This window comes from Orycteropus afer, unplaced genomic scaffold (assembly GCF_000298275.1).
Source record: "Orycteropus afer afer isolate SDZICR_OR568_19922 unplaced genomic scaffold, OryAfe1.0 scaffold00057, whole genome shotgun sequence".
NCBI classification, from domain to species: domain Eukaryota; kingdom Metazoa; phylum Chordata; class Mammalia; order Tubulidentata; family Orycteropodidae; genus Orycteropus; species Orycteropus afer.
Window position 1 is genome coordinate 6,923,549 of NW_006921644.1, and position 14,912 is coordinate 6,938,460.

General features: G+C 51.5%; 1 protein-coding gene across 1 annotated transcript in view; it reads left to right on the forward strand.

The window, feature by feature from the left end:
* Positions 1-294: 294 nt before the first annotated feature.
* Positions 295-14,912, forward strand: part of CDH13 (cadherin 13) — a 1,199,128-nt gene continuing 1,184,510 nt past the window's right edge. Inside the window, exons 1-2 of the mRNA XM_042780725.1 lie at positions 295-374; positions 826-1,291. Of these exons, the coding sequence (XP_042636659.1) occupies positions 295-374; positions 826-1,291 (546 nt within the window). The remainder of the gene's footprint in view (positions 375-825; positions 1,292-14,912) is intronic.

Consider the following 14,912-nt stretch of genomic DNA (forward strand, 5'->3'; position numbering starts at 1 on the left):
TGCCCAAGCTGATTTGTGAGCCTGAGCCCCAGCAGTCCAAAAAGGCAAATGGGCTCCCTCCTCCAAGGGGCTCGCTTGGCGCGAGGTGCTAGCCCCATATCTGCCATGCAAAACGAGGGAGCTTTATGAAGGAATCCGTCTTGTAAAGCCATTGGTCCTGGTCATCCGCCTCTACCCAATGCTTTCGTGATGCTGCCGCTGATCTATTTGGGAAGTTGGCTGGCTGGCGAGGCAGAGCCTCTCCTCAAAGCCTGGCTCCCACGGAAAATATGCTCAGAGCAGCGGCGCGCGTGAATGCAAACGCCGCCGGGCGCTTCTAGTCGGGCAAAATGCAGCCGAGAACTCCGCTGGTCCTGTGCCTTCTCCTGTCCCAGGTAGGGAAGAGCGGCTGCCGGGCGCCGGCCGGCTGCTCGGGCGCGCCACGTTTCTGCGTTCGGATCGCCCAGTGCTCCCGGGGCGAGGGGGCTTTCCGGGGACCCGGGGCTCGCTGCGCGGCGGCGAAGGCAGCCCCGGGCTCGGAAGGGAGGTCATTGCCAGCCCTGGAGATCCTCAGAGACCTTGGCTTCCCACCCTGGTTTCTCTCTTTCTCTCTCTTCCTCTGTGTGTGTGTACGTTCTGGGGAGGTGGAGGGAGCGTCCGAGACCTTTTTTTGCAAGCAGGGGCGACATTCTCGCCTACACCAAGAGGGGTAACTTTGATTCGCCTCCTCCCGAGGCTCCTGCATTGGAGAAAGACTCAGTTGGAGGCGACTCCAGCGAGTCGTGGTTCCCCAGACCAGCACCGAGCGGGGGCAGCGCTGCTCGGGTCCTGATTGCGGGCTGCCAGGCTGAGAGGCCGGCCTGGCACCGCCGACTTCCTGGGGCGCCGGCCCCTTGCCCAGCCCCGCGGCGCGCACGAAGGTGCCTCGGGCCAGCCGAGCGCCGCAGCCCGGCTGCTGCTGTCGCTCACAGGCGTCGGCACCAACGCGCCCGCATCGGGGTCCTTTCCTCCCCGATCCCGGGCCCGGAAGGGCTGGAGCCCGGGTCCTCGCGCCCCCATTGTCCAGCCAGCTGGAGCTCCGGCCTGGGAGCCCGGGCTGCCGCCTTTGCTCCTTTCCTGGCTGGAAGCGGAGCGCGGAGAAAAGTTCAAGCCTTCCCCACCGGGCTGCAGCTGCCCATTAACCCCCCGGAGCGCTGCAGCTGGAGGGACCAGGGAGGATGAGGGTGCAGACACGCAGGCCCGGGGAGGGGGCGTGCAGACACCGCGCTCCAGCCACGGCCTCCGCATCTGGGCGATCTGGGGAAGTTTGCCGGCAGGCAGGAAAGCCCTGCTCTGAGGCCAAGCTTGGGTGCTAGTGGCTGAGGGACACGCCCAACCCTGCTCAGGGGACTGTGGTTTCCACAGAGCCCCAGCACCCAGTCCCTGAGGCCACCCTGGCAGCCTACAAGTGGACGGGGAGGAGCAGGGCAGGGTCTGGTAGAATGGAGGGAAGGAGGCAACGGGTGCCCCAGGGTGTGGAGAGTGGGTGTGGAGTTCTGGCTGGGACTCTTGGGTGTCAGGGCAAGAGACACATGTGTGAGCTCGTGGGTGAGAAGAAGGGTGATGGGGAGGACTGAGCTGGCTGGGATGGGGGGCAGCACAGCCTTCTAAGGGGTGAGTGGTACTAGATCAAGGTTAGGGCTGGACTTTGGAAATGGGCTTGGGGCCCAGCAACACAGTGACCATGCAAATGACTCAAAGGAGGGGGCAGAGCTAAGGTGCCAGGCTGCTGACCCCACCCCCACTCATGACTTCCCTCTTGTCTGCGTACACAGCCCTGGCGGTCCTGGACTTCCCAGCTGTAGTCTTTTCCTCTAAGGCTTTGCTCTTGGGGTCCCTGTAGCCTCAGTCATGCCACAAATCCTATGTTGTTGTTGTTGTTGTTATGTGCCGTCGAGTCGGCCCCGACTCATAGCGACCCCTCCTTGGGTTTCCGAGGCAGTATCACTACGGAAGTAGGATTGCCCAACCTTCCTTCCGAGGAGTGGCTGGTGGGTTTGAACAGCCAGCCGTCTGGTTAGCAGGCAAGTGTCTGTTTTCCAGACTGCCAGGATTCTGCATAGCCCTAAGGTTGTATGTGTATCTGCCTCCCCCAGTGTAGCAGGGAATTCTGTGAGCATGCCTCAGCCTGTCTGCCTTGTGCTAGTCCTTAGGCCCTGGGCTAGTAGTTTAAGGTCTTGGAGCTCCCAGACTCTCCCCTCTGAACTAGTCGGTCGCCTTCCTAGGATTGCGAGGAGCAGTTGGTCACATTCAACAGATGCCGCACATAAGGCCGTCACCACGCACCTGCGGAGTGTCTAGTAGCACTTAGCACTGTCTGATCCGGCCCTTCAGAGTCCTTCCCCTCTCAGCAGGTGTCTATCTCGGCTCCCATTCAGGGAGTTAGGTCTCCCTGAGGCAGGACTGACGACCACATCAGGGCCTCCGGAGAAGCCCCCATTCTAGGGGCTTTGGGCATGGTGCCTTTGGCAAAGCAACTGGTGTGTTCGTCACACTGGCTCGGCTCTGTGCTCACTCAGACAGTGTCTGTAAAATAAGGGGACAGAGGGTTCATGGCACAGGTGCTGCCCAGGGGGCTTGTGTCTGTCTAAGATCATTACGCACAATCAGAGCAAATGTCCACGTTAGGACAGGCATTGCTGCCCCGGGAGGAAGAGCGACTTGCAGAGAAGTCATTTGGTTGCATTTCAGTTAACCAGCAAGAGGTTCATGTGCAGAATCGCATGTGCCACTGAGAGAAGGGGTGGGGGGCGGGGGGCTGTCTTGGAGCCTTGAGTCAACAGACAAATGCCAAACTTCCCTGAGGCAGGGAGAAAACAGAAGAAAGGGAAAAACAATGTCATAAAGCCAGTTAGTCAGCAGCTCTGGTGATGTTCCGGCAGGCAGGGTGTGCTTTGCCACTGCAGTTGTAATATACTGGTGGGGCTGTGGAAGCCCTAGTCTCTGGAAGCTTACTGGCTCTGTTGCTGTTTTAGGCATTTTGGAAGTGGAAGGAGGGGTGCTGTTTCACTCAACCCTGGCTGGAAGCTGGCAAAGTTGAGGCCCAATCCCTATTCACTTCCCTGGTGTGTTTTGGGAATGGTCACCCCAAGAGTCGCCCCTGGAATTTGCCTACAATAGGTAGTGACTGTGAAACAAACAAGTCTGATATGAGCAAGAAATTCCACGGTAAATAGGATCATCCGTTCCCCTGGGTAGCGGCACTTACAACTAACCAAAGTTCTAACAATGAGTGAGTAATCTCCCAAGAATTAGGGTTTTAGGGAGTGGCTCCAGGTTTGGAGAGCAGTCGCTTGGGAGTGACTAAAAATGTTCCACAGGATTCTGAGATTTTGAATTTGAGAGTGGGGACTTCTCTCTCCAAGTCAGAATCTTGATTTCCAGAATTTTGAGAGGGCATCGGTGACCTCTGGTGCCCCTGCGGCTTCTTCTGTCATGTTTTAAGAGCAGTGTGTGTTTTTGGGATCTTCTGGCTGAGAAGATAGGCTAGGGCAGCTGCAGAGAGCACCGCCACCCCCATGAGCTCAACATGGGACAGCCTAGAAGATTTCAGAGGCTGTGGGGGAACTGATAAGCAGTGAAAGGAGACAAGTGGTAGAATTCAAGTGCCAGCACTTTTTTTTTTTTTTTTTAAAGCAGGTCCCCAAAGAGGTTTCATAAACTGCAAGGCTGGGTGTGTGACTTGGAATTCATGTAATCCCACAGTCTCTGTCACAGGCCGATATTAGCCGATCTCTCCTTTTCTGCCTCCCTCCCTTCTCCCTTTTTCTATCTTTAGCTCTTGGGTTTTCCATTAAGTAAAATCTATTTCCTTCCAGAAGTATCCTCTAGGTATTACAGTGAAAAACCAATGTATCCAATAACTGCATTATCTGAAAGTATCAGCCTTTGACACCTTCCACTTTGATAATTTACACATTGGATGTATAAATTGTGACTCAATCTGAAGTTTGCTGCTGAGGTCTAAGTGCAGCTAGGGTCTGAGAATAGCCTTCCTTCCCAAATACAGTTTTTTAGGGAGTGCAGTTATGTTCTGTTTAGTTGAAGGTAAGGAAAAAGACAAACCAATAATTCAATTCACACTCGAATGAAGGTCATATCCTCTAAATAACCAACAGTATTCTGTGTGTGTGTGTGTGTTGATCTTGTTTCAATACCTGTTGAAAAATTTCTCCAGAAGAGGGCTCCATCCACAGCATCACAAAAATCCAGAATCTGCTCATATTTAAAGAACTTCAGTGCAGCAGCCCCATCAAAACAAAACTATCCTCCGGGTGCCAAATTATTTGCTACAAGCCCCCGAAAATGAGAGGCCCCATTGCCTTTGCACTGTCTGTCTATCTTCTTTGCTGTTGGGGTTGGCTCTGTTCTGGGCTGTGTAGCCTTTCTGAGTTTGAGAGCAGGGAAACTGCAAAGGCCTGGACAATGGGATATGGAATGCAAGGAAGTTCTGAAATTTCCTGGCATTCGGCTTCAGCTAGACCTGCCTGTGTTCTTTCGACAGGAACAGCTCTGCCTGTGAAGAGGGATGATCTGGCCCATTAGGTGACGACCCAGAAGAATGAGTCACGAGGCACTTCCACTCACCCTCCAACACCAGTTGGAAAGGAGAGGGAATAGCTGTGTGTCATCCAATTACAATAATCAGCTGGGAAGAATCAAATCAAGTGACCAGTGTTTCTGGCATTGTTTCGATTCAGCTGTCTGCAAGGTGCTCACCTGTCTGGGCAAATCAGACCCTCCTGAGGGATGCTGCCAATATAATTCCCTGCAGCCTGTCTCCTTCACAGCCACCTGGGACCCTGGGTCTGGCTCCCGCCTGAGCAGTCTACACAGACTGTGAGGGTCCCTGCTCCATCACCAGGTATCTGTTGGCAGCTATAGTCTGGGGTTAGGGTGGAGAGGGATTTCTTTCTCTGTAAGAGATGCAGCCACGGCCCGGCGAGAGAACAGGGCGAGGGACGTTTCAAGCTTGAAATGTCCACCAAGTCAGGGCCCATGCAGGCGAATGAGCCACCCTTTGGCTTAGCAGGTTGGGCCTCCGATCATCCTCTTGCTGGTAATTAAGCCCATGGATCTCGACTACAATTCTGGTTTCCGGGCAGAAGTTGGAAAGTAGTAGCCACAGACTGAATTTTGCCCATGGATATATTTTGTTTGGCCCAAATATTTTGAAAAGTGAGAAAGTGCACATTAAAAAAAAAAAAAAAAAAACAGGTCTTGCATGTCTTAAAAAGTCAGCAGGTCCAGTAAATGTGGACCCTCATTCTCACCTGGAACACTTGGCTGGAGCTGAGTCGTCAGGGCCTCGTTTAGGTAGGGCATGCCTCTGTAGTTTGCCATAATCTCCACCACTCCCTACACTCACCCAGCCCACTGAACTCATTCATCTTTCCTGGTTGCTCCTGCCTGTAGCCTTTTGAGTTTGGAAGGTCTCCTTTCACAAACTGTGAAGCGTGAGCCAATAAAAGCCACTGATTTCTCAGTGACAGGCTATTTGGAAAGGACGGTGGCTGATTGGACTACACTGAGGTGAGCTTTGGACCAGCATGGCCATTCACCAGAAACTGCATACCCTTCCTGAGAATGTTCCTGCTGCCAGTGTTACTGGGGGCCTCGGAGCACCCAGAGCACTGCAACACTCAGACCATTACTCCCTGTGGAGTCCATACAATCAGAGAGGTGACATAGCACCGGCCATGAGGCAGCTGAGCACAGTCCTCCCAGAGTGGTGATAGGCCTGAAACATCAGGGTACTCGGCAGCCGAGGGGTCAGGTGGAGACCCTTGTTTTATGCCAAGAGCATCGCTACCCCTTGGGTTGGTGACACGCTGAGCACTTGAGTTCCAAGTGTTGCCCACTCACAGTATGGGTACAACCAGGTCATCCCAATAACATAGGGCTCAGACCATGGTAACTCCAGAGTCGGGGCAGCCTGAGCTTTGTTACCTAGTGTGCCTGTTCACGGGACCTTGCATCCACAGCCTGGCCACCCCATGTGACATTGGCGTGGCTGTGTGTAATGGTTAATGCCCACAACAGTTCTGTACACAGTGTTAATGCTACAGTGCGTACTCTCTGCCGTCGCAAATACTGGGCTCCTCTGTCCACCTCCCCCCACACCAATAGGTGAGCCTCAATGACTCATTGGCCATCGCTGAACCCAGAGAGTGAGAGGAATGTAACCACACACACACCAGCCAAGCAGTGCTTGTTTTCTCTGTCCGTTGCCAACAGAAGTCAAATTCCTGAAATTTAGCAGTAGCCAAATGCACATTTTGACATGCCATGTGTCATTTCAAAGACACCAGCGAGCACCCCGGATCTGCCCCCAGGCCCAGAACCCCTGTGTTTCCAGGCTGGTGGCTGGCCGGGCTGGGGGAGGCAGCTGCTGATGTCAATAGCCCTGGCCACGCCTGGGGGGCCTGGGAGTGAGCTCAGCCTCTGGAGACATTGGGACCCAGAGAAGTGGTGGGCGGCCACCATCCCTGTCTGATGGGGTCTGCAGGCCTCCCTCCCTCTCTCTCTTCTCCTTCAGTTTCTGTTGGCTTCAGGGGCTAGTGGCAGCAAATGCCCGAAGCTTCAGCTTCTGAATTCATCTTCCTGGCGATCAAAGTAGGATCTTCAGAAAATTGCTGGGTTCCACCAGCAGAAACATCGCTGACTCAGGCCATGTACCGTAGGGCATAGTGGATCATCTCACTCAGGGGATGTGGGCCGATGCCTGCTGGCAGCCTGTTTTCATAGTTTTTTTGGAGCACGCTCACCCCCTACCTCCTTGTGTATGTGATTGTCTGTAGCTGTTGTCCTATAAGAACCTACGGGTGGCCACAGAGACCAGATAGCCCACAGCATGGAAAATATTTACTATTTGGGTCTTTACAGAAAAACTATGCTAACCCTGACATAACTCAAAATTGTAGCCAGAGGTGCTGCCAGGAGTCTTCTCAAGGGGATGAAGGGAACAGGGTTCCAACCTTCACTAGGAATTGTGCCTCCCACGTCCCAAGCACTCAAGCACCTGGACTTTAGGCACATTCAGCTGGGACCAAATGAATTCAACATGTCTCCTTGATCTCTAAGGAGGACCTACCATGTGCCATTCCTCTGTATGTGCTCAGAGCCCAGAGGCAAACAAGGCGGATCTGGCTGCTGCTCTCTCAGGGCTTGCGGCCTACAGGGAGACCAAGGTCAATGGCTGAGTAACTGAAAATAGAGACAACTGCTATGAAGTCCTGCGAGGACCTGCCAGTCCCTGTATTTTGCTCATCTTTTGGTTGTCTTTCTTTCCCACTAAAATATAAGCTCTACTATGACTCTGGTAGTGTAGTGCCTAAGGCACTTGACTGCTAACCAGAAGGCTGTCAGTTCAAACCCACCAGCCACTCCTCGGAAGGACGGTTGGGCAATCTCCTTCCATAGTGATACTGCCTCGGAAACCCAAGGAGGGGTCACTATTGGTCAGATCTGACACAATGGCACATAACAACAACAACAACAACATGACATATGCTGTTTTCTGGGTTGCTCACTTCTATGTTCTCAGGGAGCTCTGGTAGTGTAGTGCCTAAGTCACTTGACTGCTAACCAGAAGGCTGGTGGTTCAAACCCACTAGCCACTTCTCAGAAGGAAGATGGGGCAATCTACTTCCGTAGTGATACCGCCTCAGGAACCCAAGGAGGGGTCACTATGAGTTGGGTCTGACTCAACGGCACATAACAACAACAGAGCAGTGCCTGGCCTGTAGTAACCAAAAACAAAACAAAACAAAACAAAACAAAAAAATCTCACTGCCATTGAGTCAGATCCGACTCATAGTGACCCCTCCTTGGGTTTCTGAGGGGGCATCACTACGGAAGTAGATTGCCCAACCTTTCTCCCGAGGAGTGGCTGGTGGGTTTGAACTGCCAGCCTTTTGGTTAGCAGTCAAGTGCCTTAGGCACTATACCACCAGAGCTCCCTGACCTGTAATAGGTGCTCAGGAAATAAAGGATTGGGTGACGTAAGAGAGGTGTCATATATGGATGAAGGATCTGGGGTCCTCCCTAGCCACTCAGTATTGTGGTCACAGTCTGGAGGAGGAGGAGGGCTCACAGACAAAGGGATATCTAAGAGTGCCATGGGGTTTGTCCCAGGCAGAAGGTGCAGCCTGGGCAAAGGAAACACCACAGCCCACGCGGCTGGAGCTGAAGGGAGGAGTAACAGGACAGTGGGGTGATGTGAGCCTGGCAGGGTCAGGGCCGTAGGGGCCTTGACAGCCACAGAGAGATTTGGGAGTTTGTCCCAGAGAGATGGGAGCCACTGGAGGCAATGAGAGGAGTAGCATGACATGGTCAGGGTTCCATTTGGAAGGATTGCTCTAGCTCTAGTGTAGCCAGTGCCTTGGAGCTGGGTACCACTGGGGAGAGGAGAGCTGAGCCCTGAAATGGTGGGAGTCCAGACGAGGGAGTGCTGGTTCAGTGGGGGGTGGGGGTATGCAACTCGAATGATCTGCAAGGTGGTCTGGTGAGAATTCAATGGGGCTTGATGGTGGCGGGGTTTGCAGGTGGCAGGAGGGGTTTGCTGTGTTGTTGGGCGCCATCGCATTGATTCCCCTCCGAGTGAACCTACAGGATAGAGTAGAACCGCGCCGTAGGATTTCCAAGGCTCTGGTCCTCAAGGGAGGAGATCCCCAAGCCTCTTCTCCCGTGGGGCTGCTGGTGGCTTTGAACTGACGTCCTTTCACTTAGCAGCAGAATGCTTATGTCACAGTGCTCTTAGGATGAGGTTGAGGGGGTTAGGGATTCTTGCTGGTGTTCTGGCTCTTCCAGTTGGTGGGACGCTTGGTCCTTGCTGAACAAGGAACCCAGGTGTTTTGTCGTCGTACACAGGGTCTGAGGGCTGTTTCCATGGGGTGGTAGCCAGGCTACAGTCATGTTCCTGGGAGAGGTGTCAGGGCTGTTACACCAGCACCAGAGCTCTGGTCCGTGCTCAAGCCTGGGATGGGCCTCATGGCACCTGGAATGCCCTTGACTAGCATGACTGACGGGGAGCCTCTGTAATTAACCAATCTCTGAGACTTTTCATGCAAAAGATATTTGAGAGAAACATTACCGAGCCCTTTAACCGTTTCCTGAACATTCAATCAGCAATAAGACACATGTTTCTTACATGCGGTAAATAATGATTTACCACTTTCAGCATTCACTTTGTGAATGCCAAGGAGCCTTCGTTTCAGCATGGTGGGTTAATCTCACTGCCTTATGTGGCTAGGTATCGAGCAGATTACCCAGTAAGCAAGGTAAACACCAGCTTACTTGTGCTTGCTAACTAATCTGTAGCGAACAGTTTCATGTGTTTTCCATGGCATCTAGTGAACAATTTCACATGGGTTTCACCACATCTTTGATGTGAAAAACATGTGAAATTGTTCACCACAGATTCGTAAGCACAAGCCTGTGTTTACCTTGCTTACTGAGTGTCCACCCCAGTCAGGGATTTTAAATTTGGAAAGGGGCGTTGAGTCTATAGGAAGGGGCTGTGGGGTTGGACGAGAGGCAGATGCCAGCCATACCTAGCAGCAGAATCTTTGATGTGGTGAAAAAATGTAAACTGGTCACTACAGATTAGTAAGTAAGCACAAGGAAGCCCATGCTTTCCTGGCTTACTGGGGAGTCTGACACTGCTTAGGCACAGTAGCAGAATCTTCCACTGAGATCCAGAAAGTGGTGGACTGGTGCATGTTCAGTGTCAATGACGACAGGCACCTGAAGAGTCGTGTTGCCCAGTGTCCGTGATGTCAGTGCGCCCCCCATGACTGACTTCATTCGAGCACCCTGCCAGTTTCCTGCCAGTTTCACAGCACATTCTTTCTGTTGGCGCGATCTGGCTTCAGCCCACTGCTGGACCTGGGCCCCATGCTAGCTGTCCCTTTGACTTACTCTATGGCCGTCAGTGAAGCAGCCTCAATGTTCTCATCTATAAAATGGACTGGGTTGTTGTGTGGGCAAAATGGAGCAAAGGTTGTTAAAGTGCAGGGAAGTCCCGTTTGTTTCCAAGCTTCTCCTTCCTCTAGGGTTCCACACATACGTGGTGGGTCCCTACAAAATATGGCGGAACTTGGGAAAGCCGGAACTCCACAGGTCTGCCTTGTTTTCCTGGGTATCATGACTTTTCCCCTCTGACAGGGTGCAGTCTGACACTTTCCTGTCATCCTGTTAGTGGAAAGTATTGGCACTTTCCTCCTCTGCCAGGTTTCTGCCTTACATAGGTGCTGGCTTTCACAGGTTTTCCTCCACTGAGTGAGCTTGAGGCACTCGGTGAGTGAACGTGGGTGTGTGGGAAGCAGAGGCTGGTGCATGCATGCTTCTGCCCCGTGCACCCCGTGTTCCTGCAGGTGAAGGATGGTGTTTTCCGCTGCTGTATTGATTCTCAACCTGTCTGTCCTGTCTTTCTGATGCTTCTGTGGTTCTTGCTTCCCTCCAGACACTGAGTTGTCAATGCCAAGCATGCTATCCAGCTACTTTGCCTTCAGAAGGTCAGGTCTGTGTAGTCGTTGCCCCTTTTTAAAGATGAAAAAAAGAGGACCCTTAAGGACCTTGCCCAAGGTAACAGGACTAGCAGGTGGGGAGCTGGGATTTGAACCTGGGCCTGGGTGAGTGCAGCATGTCTACCCTCTAGGTCTCTTCACTCACTGACTAAGAATCTGTTGAGGCATTTAGGGAATTCAGAGGTAAACAAAAGGGACACAGTCCCTGCCCTCATGAAGCCTACTGTTGAGTGATGGCCACCAATGAGAAACAAGCAAATAATAGCTGCAGTAACTCCAAATTCTGTAAATCTTACCATGAGAACAGGGGTTGCTGGTACAGTGCTTAAAGCAGCTGGCTGCTAACCAAATGGTTGGTGGTTCGAACCCACCAGCCACTGTATGGGAGAAAGATGAGGCAGTCTGTCTCTGTAAAGATTGACAGCCTTGGAAACCCTATGGGGCAGTTCTACTCTGTCCTCTAGGGGTGCTATGAGTTGGAATCAACTCCATGGCAGTGGTTGGTTTTACCTTAGGAAACAGGGGTCTGAGACAGTCTTGGTGGTTTAGGTGGCAGTGCCAATATTGTCGCCCCTTTTTCTTTCTTCCCTTAATTTTTCATATGCACCTCCCAAGGCCCCAGAATGCTGCCAACTGGGAATCCAGAGACACAGACCACAAGTCCTTGGCCTTGGCCCTCAGTGGGAAAAGAGCTGAAGCCCTTTAAGGCCTGTGGCTGCCCTGGCCCAGAGGACCTAGGATCTTGGATGCTTAGGGGGTTCTAGGAGACTTAGGAATCTTTGAGGAGTGATTTTGAACTCTGGCCAGACTTTTGCAGGCTGAGTGACCTCCCATTACTTCCTTTCTTTCTCTGGTCCTCTGTTTCCTCCTGTCTTTAAGCAAATGAAGAGGAATAAGCACACCCCCTGCAGGCTTTTTGTGAGGATTAAATAACTCTTTGCTGATGACTTAATCTGATGGCTGGCACCTGCAAGGTGCTTAAGATGTGCTGGTTGCATTTCCCTCTGCGCTCTGGGCTCCAAGGAAGTTTGCAATTTGAAGGTGCCCCAGGGCCTCTGCCTTAAGGATATGCCAGTGGATTTTAAAATGCACGGATATCAACAAATACAAAGTTTGTCCCCAGGGAGGGAGGGATTTGCCAATTCCCAGTACTGGGTGTTCCCTGCAGGTTGGTCCTCTGGGGATTTCAAGTCAGGGATCTTTTAATCTAGCTGGGTTTTACCTTGTAGATGCATCTGCCCAGCAACTGTTTCCCAGGGGTTTGTGGGGCATTGTGTGCAGGTGTGTGCACACCTGTGCCACAAGCACTTATTATTATTTCAAATACCTCAAAATAACCAGTCTACTGTGGTTGCTTTGTGCTTTTGGAACACACTATTGAGAATATTCCTCTTACGCATTGCTGTTGAGTCAATTCTGACTTATGGCTGCTCTATCAGATGGGGTAGAACGGCCCTAAAGCGTTTCCAAGGTTGTCATCTTTGGCTCCAGACCGTGTCATCCGCCTCTTGTGGAGTGGTGGTAAGTTGAACTCCCAGCCTTCTGGTTAGCAGCCCAGTCCTTTAACCTCTGTGCTGCCAGGGCTGCTTTGCAAACCCTTAGAGGTAGCTCTTCCTGTCAGCTTTTATGTATGATGAAAGGAGATTCAGGGAGGTTGGATCCTTCTCCCAGGGCCACACAGCCACTAAGAACTGGGACCAGGGTCCGAGCCCATGGGCTGCTGGTTCCTGTGCATGCTTTCTTCGCTGTATTTTACTACTGTGGAAAAGCTCCCCCACCCCCCTCAGAATAAATAGTGTATGTGTTCCCCTGCGTGTTCCCCGGCTCCTCTGACATGCAGCAGCTGTCTTCGCTGGCCCTGCTTTTGAGTTCCTGGTCTCCCAAAGTGGGCCCAGGCCCCCCAGTACCCTAGCCAGATAACTGGTCCCACCCTCTGGAAGAGGTGAGCCCAGGGTCATTTTGTTCTTTGTCTGAGTCCTGACAAACAGCCCACCTGTTTCCTCTGTCAGATCCGCCATTCCAGCAAGACAGGCCACAGGGACACCAGAACCCTGCTCGGCCGTGGCTCCTCTGTGCTTCAAACACTCAGGTAAACAAAACGCAGTTCTGTGCCCCCTGTGAGCCCTGCGGCCGGATGGCATTCCTGCCCAGCAGGGCCAAGGACGCCATGCTTCCTTCCGGTGATTATGTTTTGGTGATTATGTTTTCCCTGAACCCACTGGCCAAGATGAAATATACCAGCCTGTAGTTAAACAGAAGGCGCTCTGGTGGCATAGTACCTAAGACATTTGACTGCTAACCAGAAAACTGGCAGTTCAAATCTACCAGCTGCTCCATGGAAAGAAGATGGGGGCAATCTACTTCTGTAAAGATTTACTGCCTCAGAAACCCAATGGGGTCACTGTGAGTCGGAATCAACTCGATGGCAGTGAGCTTGGTTTGGTTTTTTGGTAGCTAAACAGAGACCCAGAGTTACAAGGAGTCACTCTTGGACTGAATCCGAGCTGAAGTTTAGTCTTGATCTACCCAAACCGAACCAGCTGCCATCAAGTCAATTCTGCCTCGCAATGAGTCAGGTCCCACTCGATGGCAGTGTGTTGCATTGTTGCTGTGTAGTGCCCCTGGAGGAGAGTAGAACTGGCCCATCAGGTTTCCAAGCCTGTCATCTTTACAGAAGCAGACTGCCTCATCTTTTCCTATGGGGTGACTGGTGGGTTTGAACTGCTGACCTTTTGGTTAGCAGCCAGGAGCTTAACCAGTGTGCCACCAGGCTTCCTTTTATAGTGACCTGTTGGGTAGAGGAGAACTGCCCCAAAGGGTTTCCAAGGTTGTAAATCTTCACAGAAATGGGCTGCCTCATCTTTTTCCTGCAGAGCAGCTGGTGGGTTCAAACCACTGCTCCTTGGGTTAGCAGCCAAGCACTTAATCACTGCGCCATCAGGGCTCCTTCTGATTTACCAAAAGAGTTCTTTTTTTTTTTCTTTTTCTTTTTAAATTGAATCTGAGCACCTTTATGGATCAAACTGTGTCCCCCCAAAAGACATGTTGAAGTGCTAACCCCTGGTACCTCTGAACATGACCTTATTGGAATTGGGTCTTTGAAGATGGTACAGTTAATATGAGGTCATACTGAGCAGGGTGTGTGCTCATCCTTATGAAAGAGGAGAAGACACACAGAGAGATTGACAGAGGGAAGATAGCCATGTGAGGACATAGTTATGTTGCAGCTGCAAGCCCAGGAATGCCTGGGGCTGCCAGAAACTCGAGACAAGAAAGGATCTTCCCTAGAGCCTTTGCAGGGAGCTCAGCTCTGCTGCCTCTTGATTTAGGACTCAGACCTCCAGAAATGTGAGACAGTAGGACTCTGTTCTTTAAAACCACCAGGTTTGTTACTCAGCCCCAGGAAACAGATACAATTGCCTTTGGGTAAGGTAGTCAACGGTTCTACAAGCCTTTGCTGAGTGTCTACCAGCAGGCACCTTTCTGTGCACTAGGGATGCAGCTGGGAGCACAGTCTTGCCCTCACAGAGCTCCCGTTCCTGGGGGTGGGGTGACACACTCCCCACTTGGCCCCACTCCTCACCGCTCCATGTACTACTCATGTCACACACAGGCCTCTCTGCCCCGTGACGTCCATGGCTGTGCTTCTCAATCCCCATGGTGCATGTTTGATTAAGTTGTTGGTGGAACCAGCATTTCCTGAGCAATCCCTGTGTGTCAGGCATGAGTTTCAACACAGGGGAAGCAGCAGTGATAAAGACAAGACTAGATTCGCATGAAGTCTATATTCTAATGGGGAGAGAACAATCAACTACATAAATAACCACGATATTTTTGGATAGCAATATGAAAAAACATTGAAATGGGATGAGCAGTGTTGTTCTGAGCTGGACAATGAATGACCTCTTGGAAAGGAGGGCCTTTTTTCTGTGCCTGTGACATTTCTACCTTTTGGGGATGAAATATCCTATTGTTTATCAAATTCAGTTGGTAATAAGTAAAGGGCACCTTTATCCTTATTGGTAAAGTAAAATTTTGTTGGTAACCCTTTTCTATTCCCTATTTGTTCTTTTGTTAAAATTTTACTGCTAGAAATCTAAAAACCTAGCAACTGCTGATCTAAACCAGGGGTTGGCCATCTACTGTAAAGAGCTAGATAAGGTTTCTGATACAACAACTAAACTTTGACAATGCCAAAGAAATCATAAATACCATATAAATTAATGGGCATGGCTGTGTGCCAATAAAACTTTATTTACAAAAACAGGCTGTGGCTGTGTGCCAATAAAACTTTATTTACAAAAACAGGCTGTGAGGTGAGTTTGGCCCAGGAGCTGTAGTTTGCTGATCCAGTGATCTAAACCA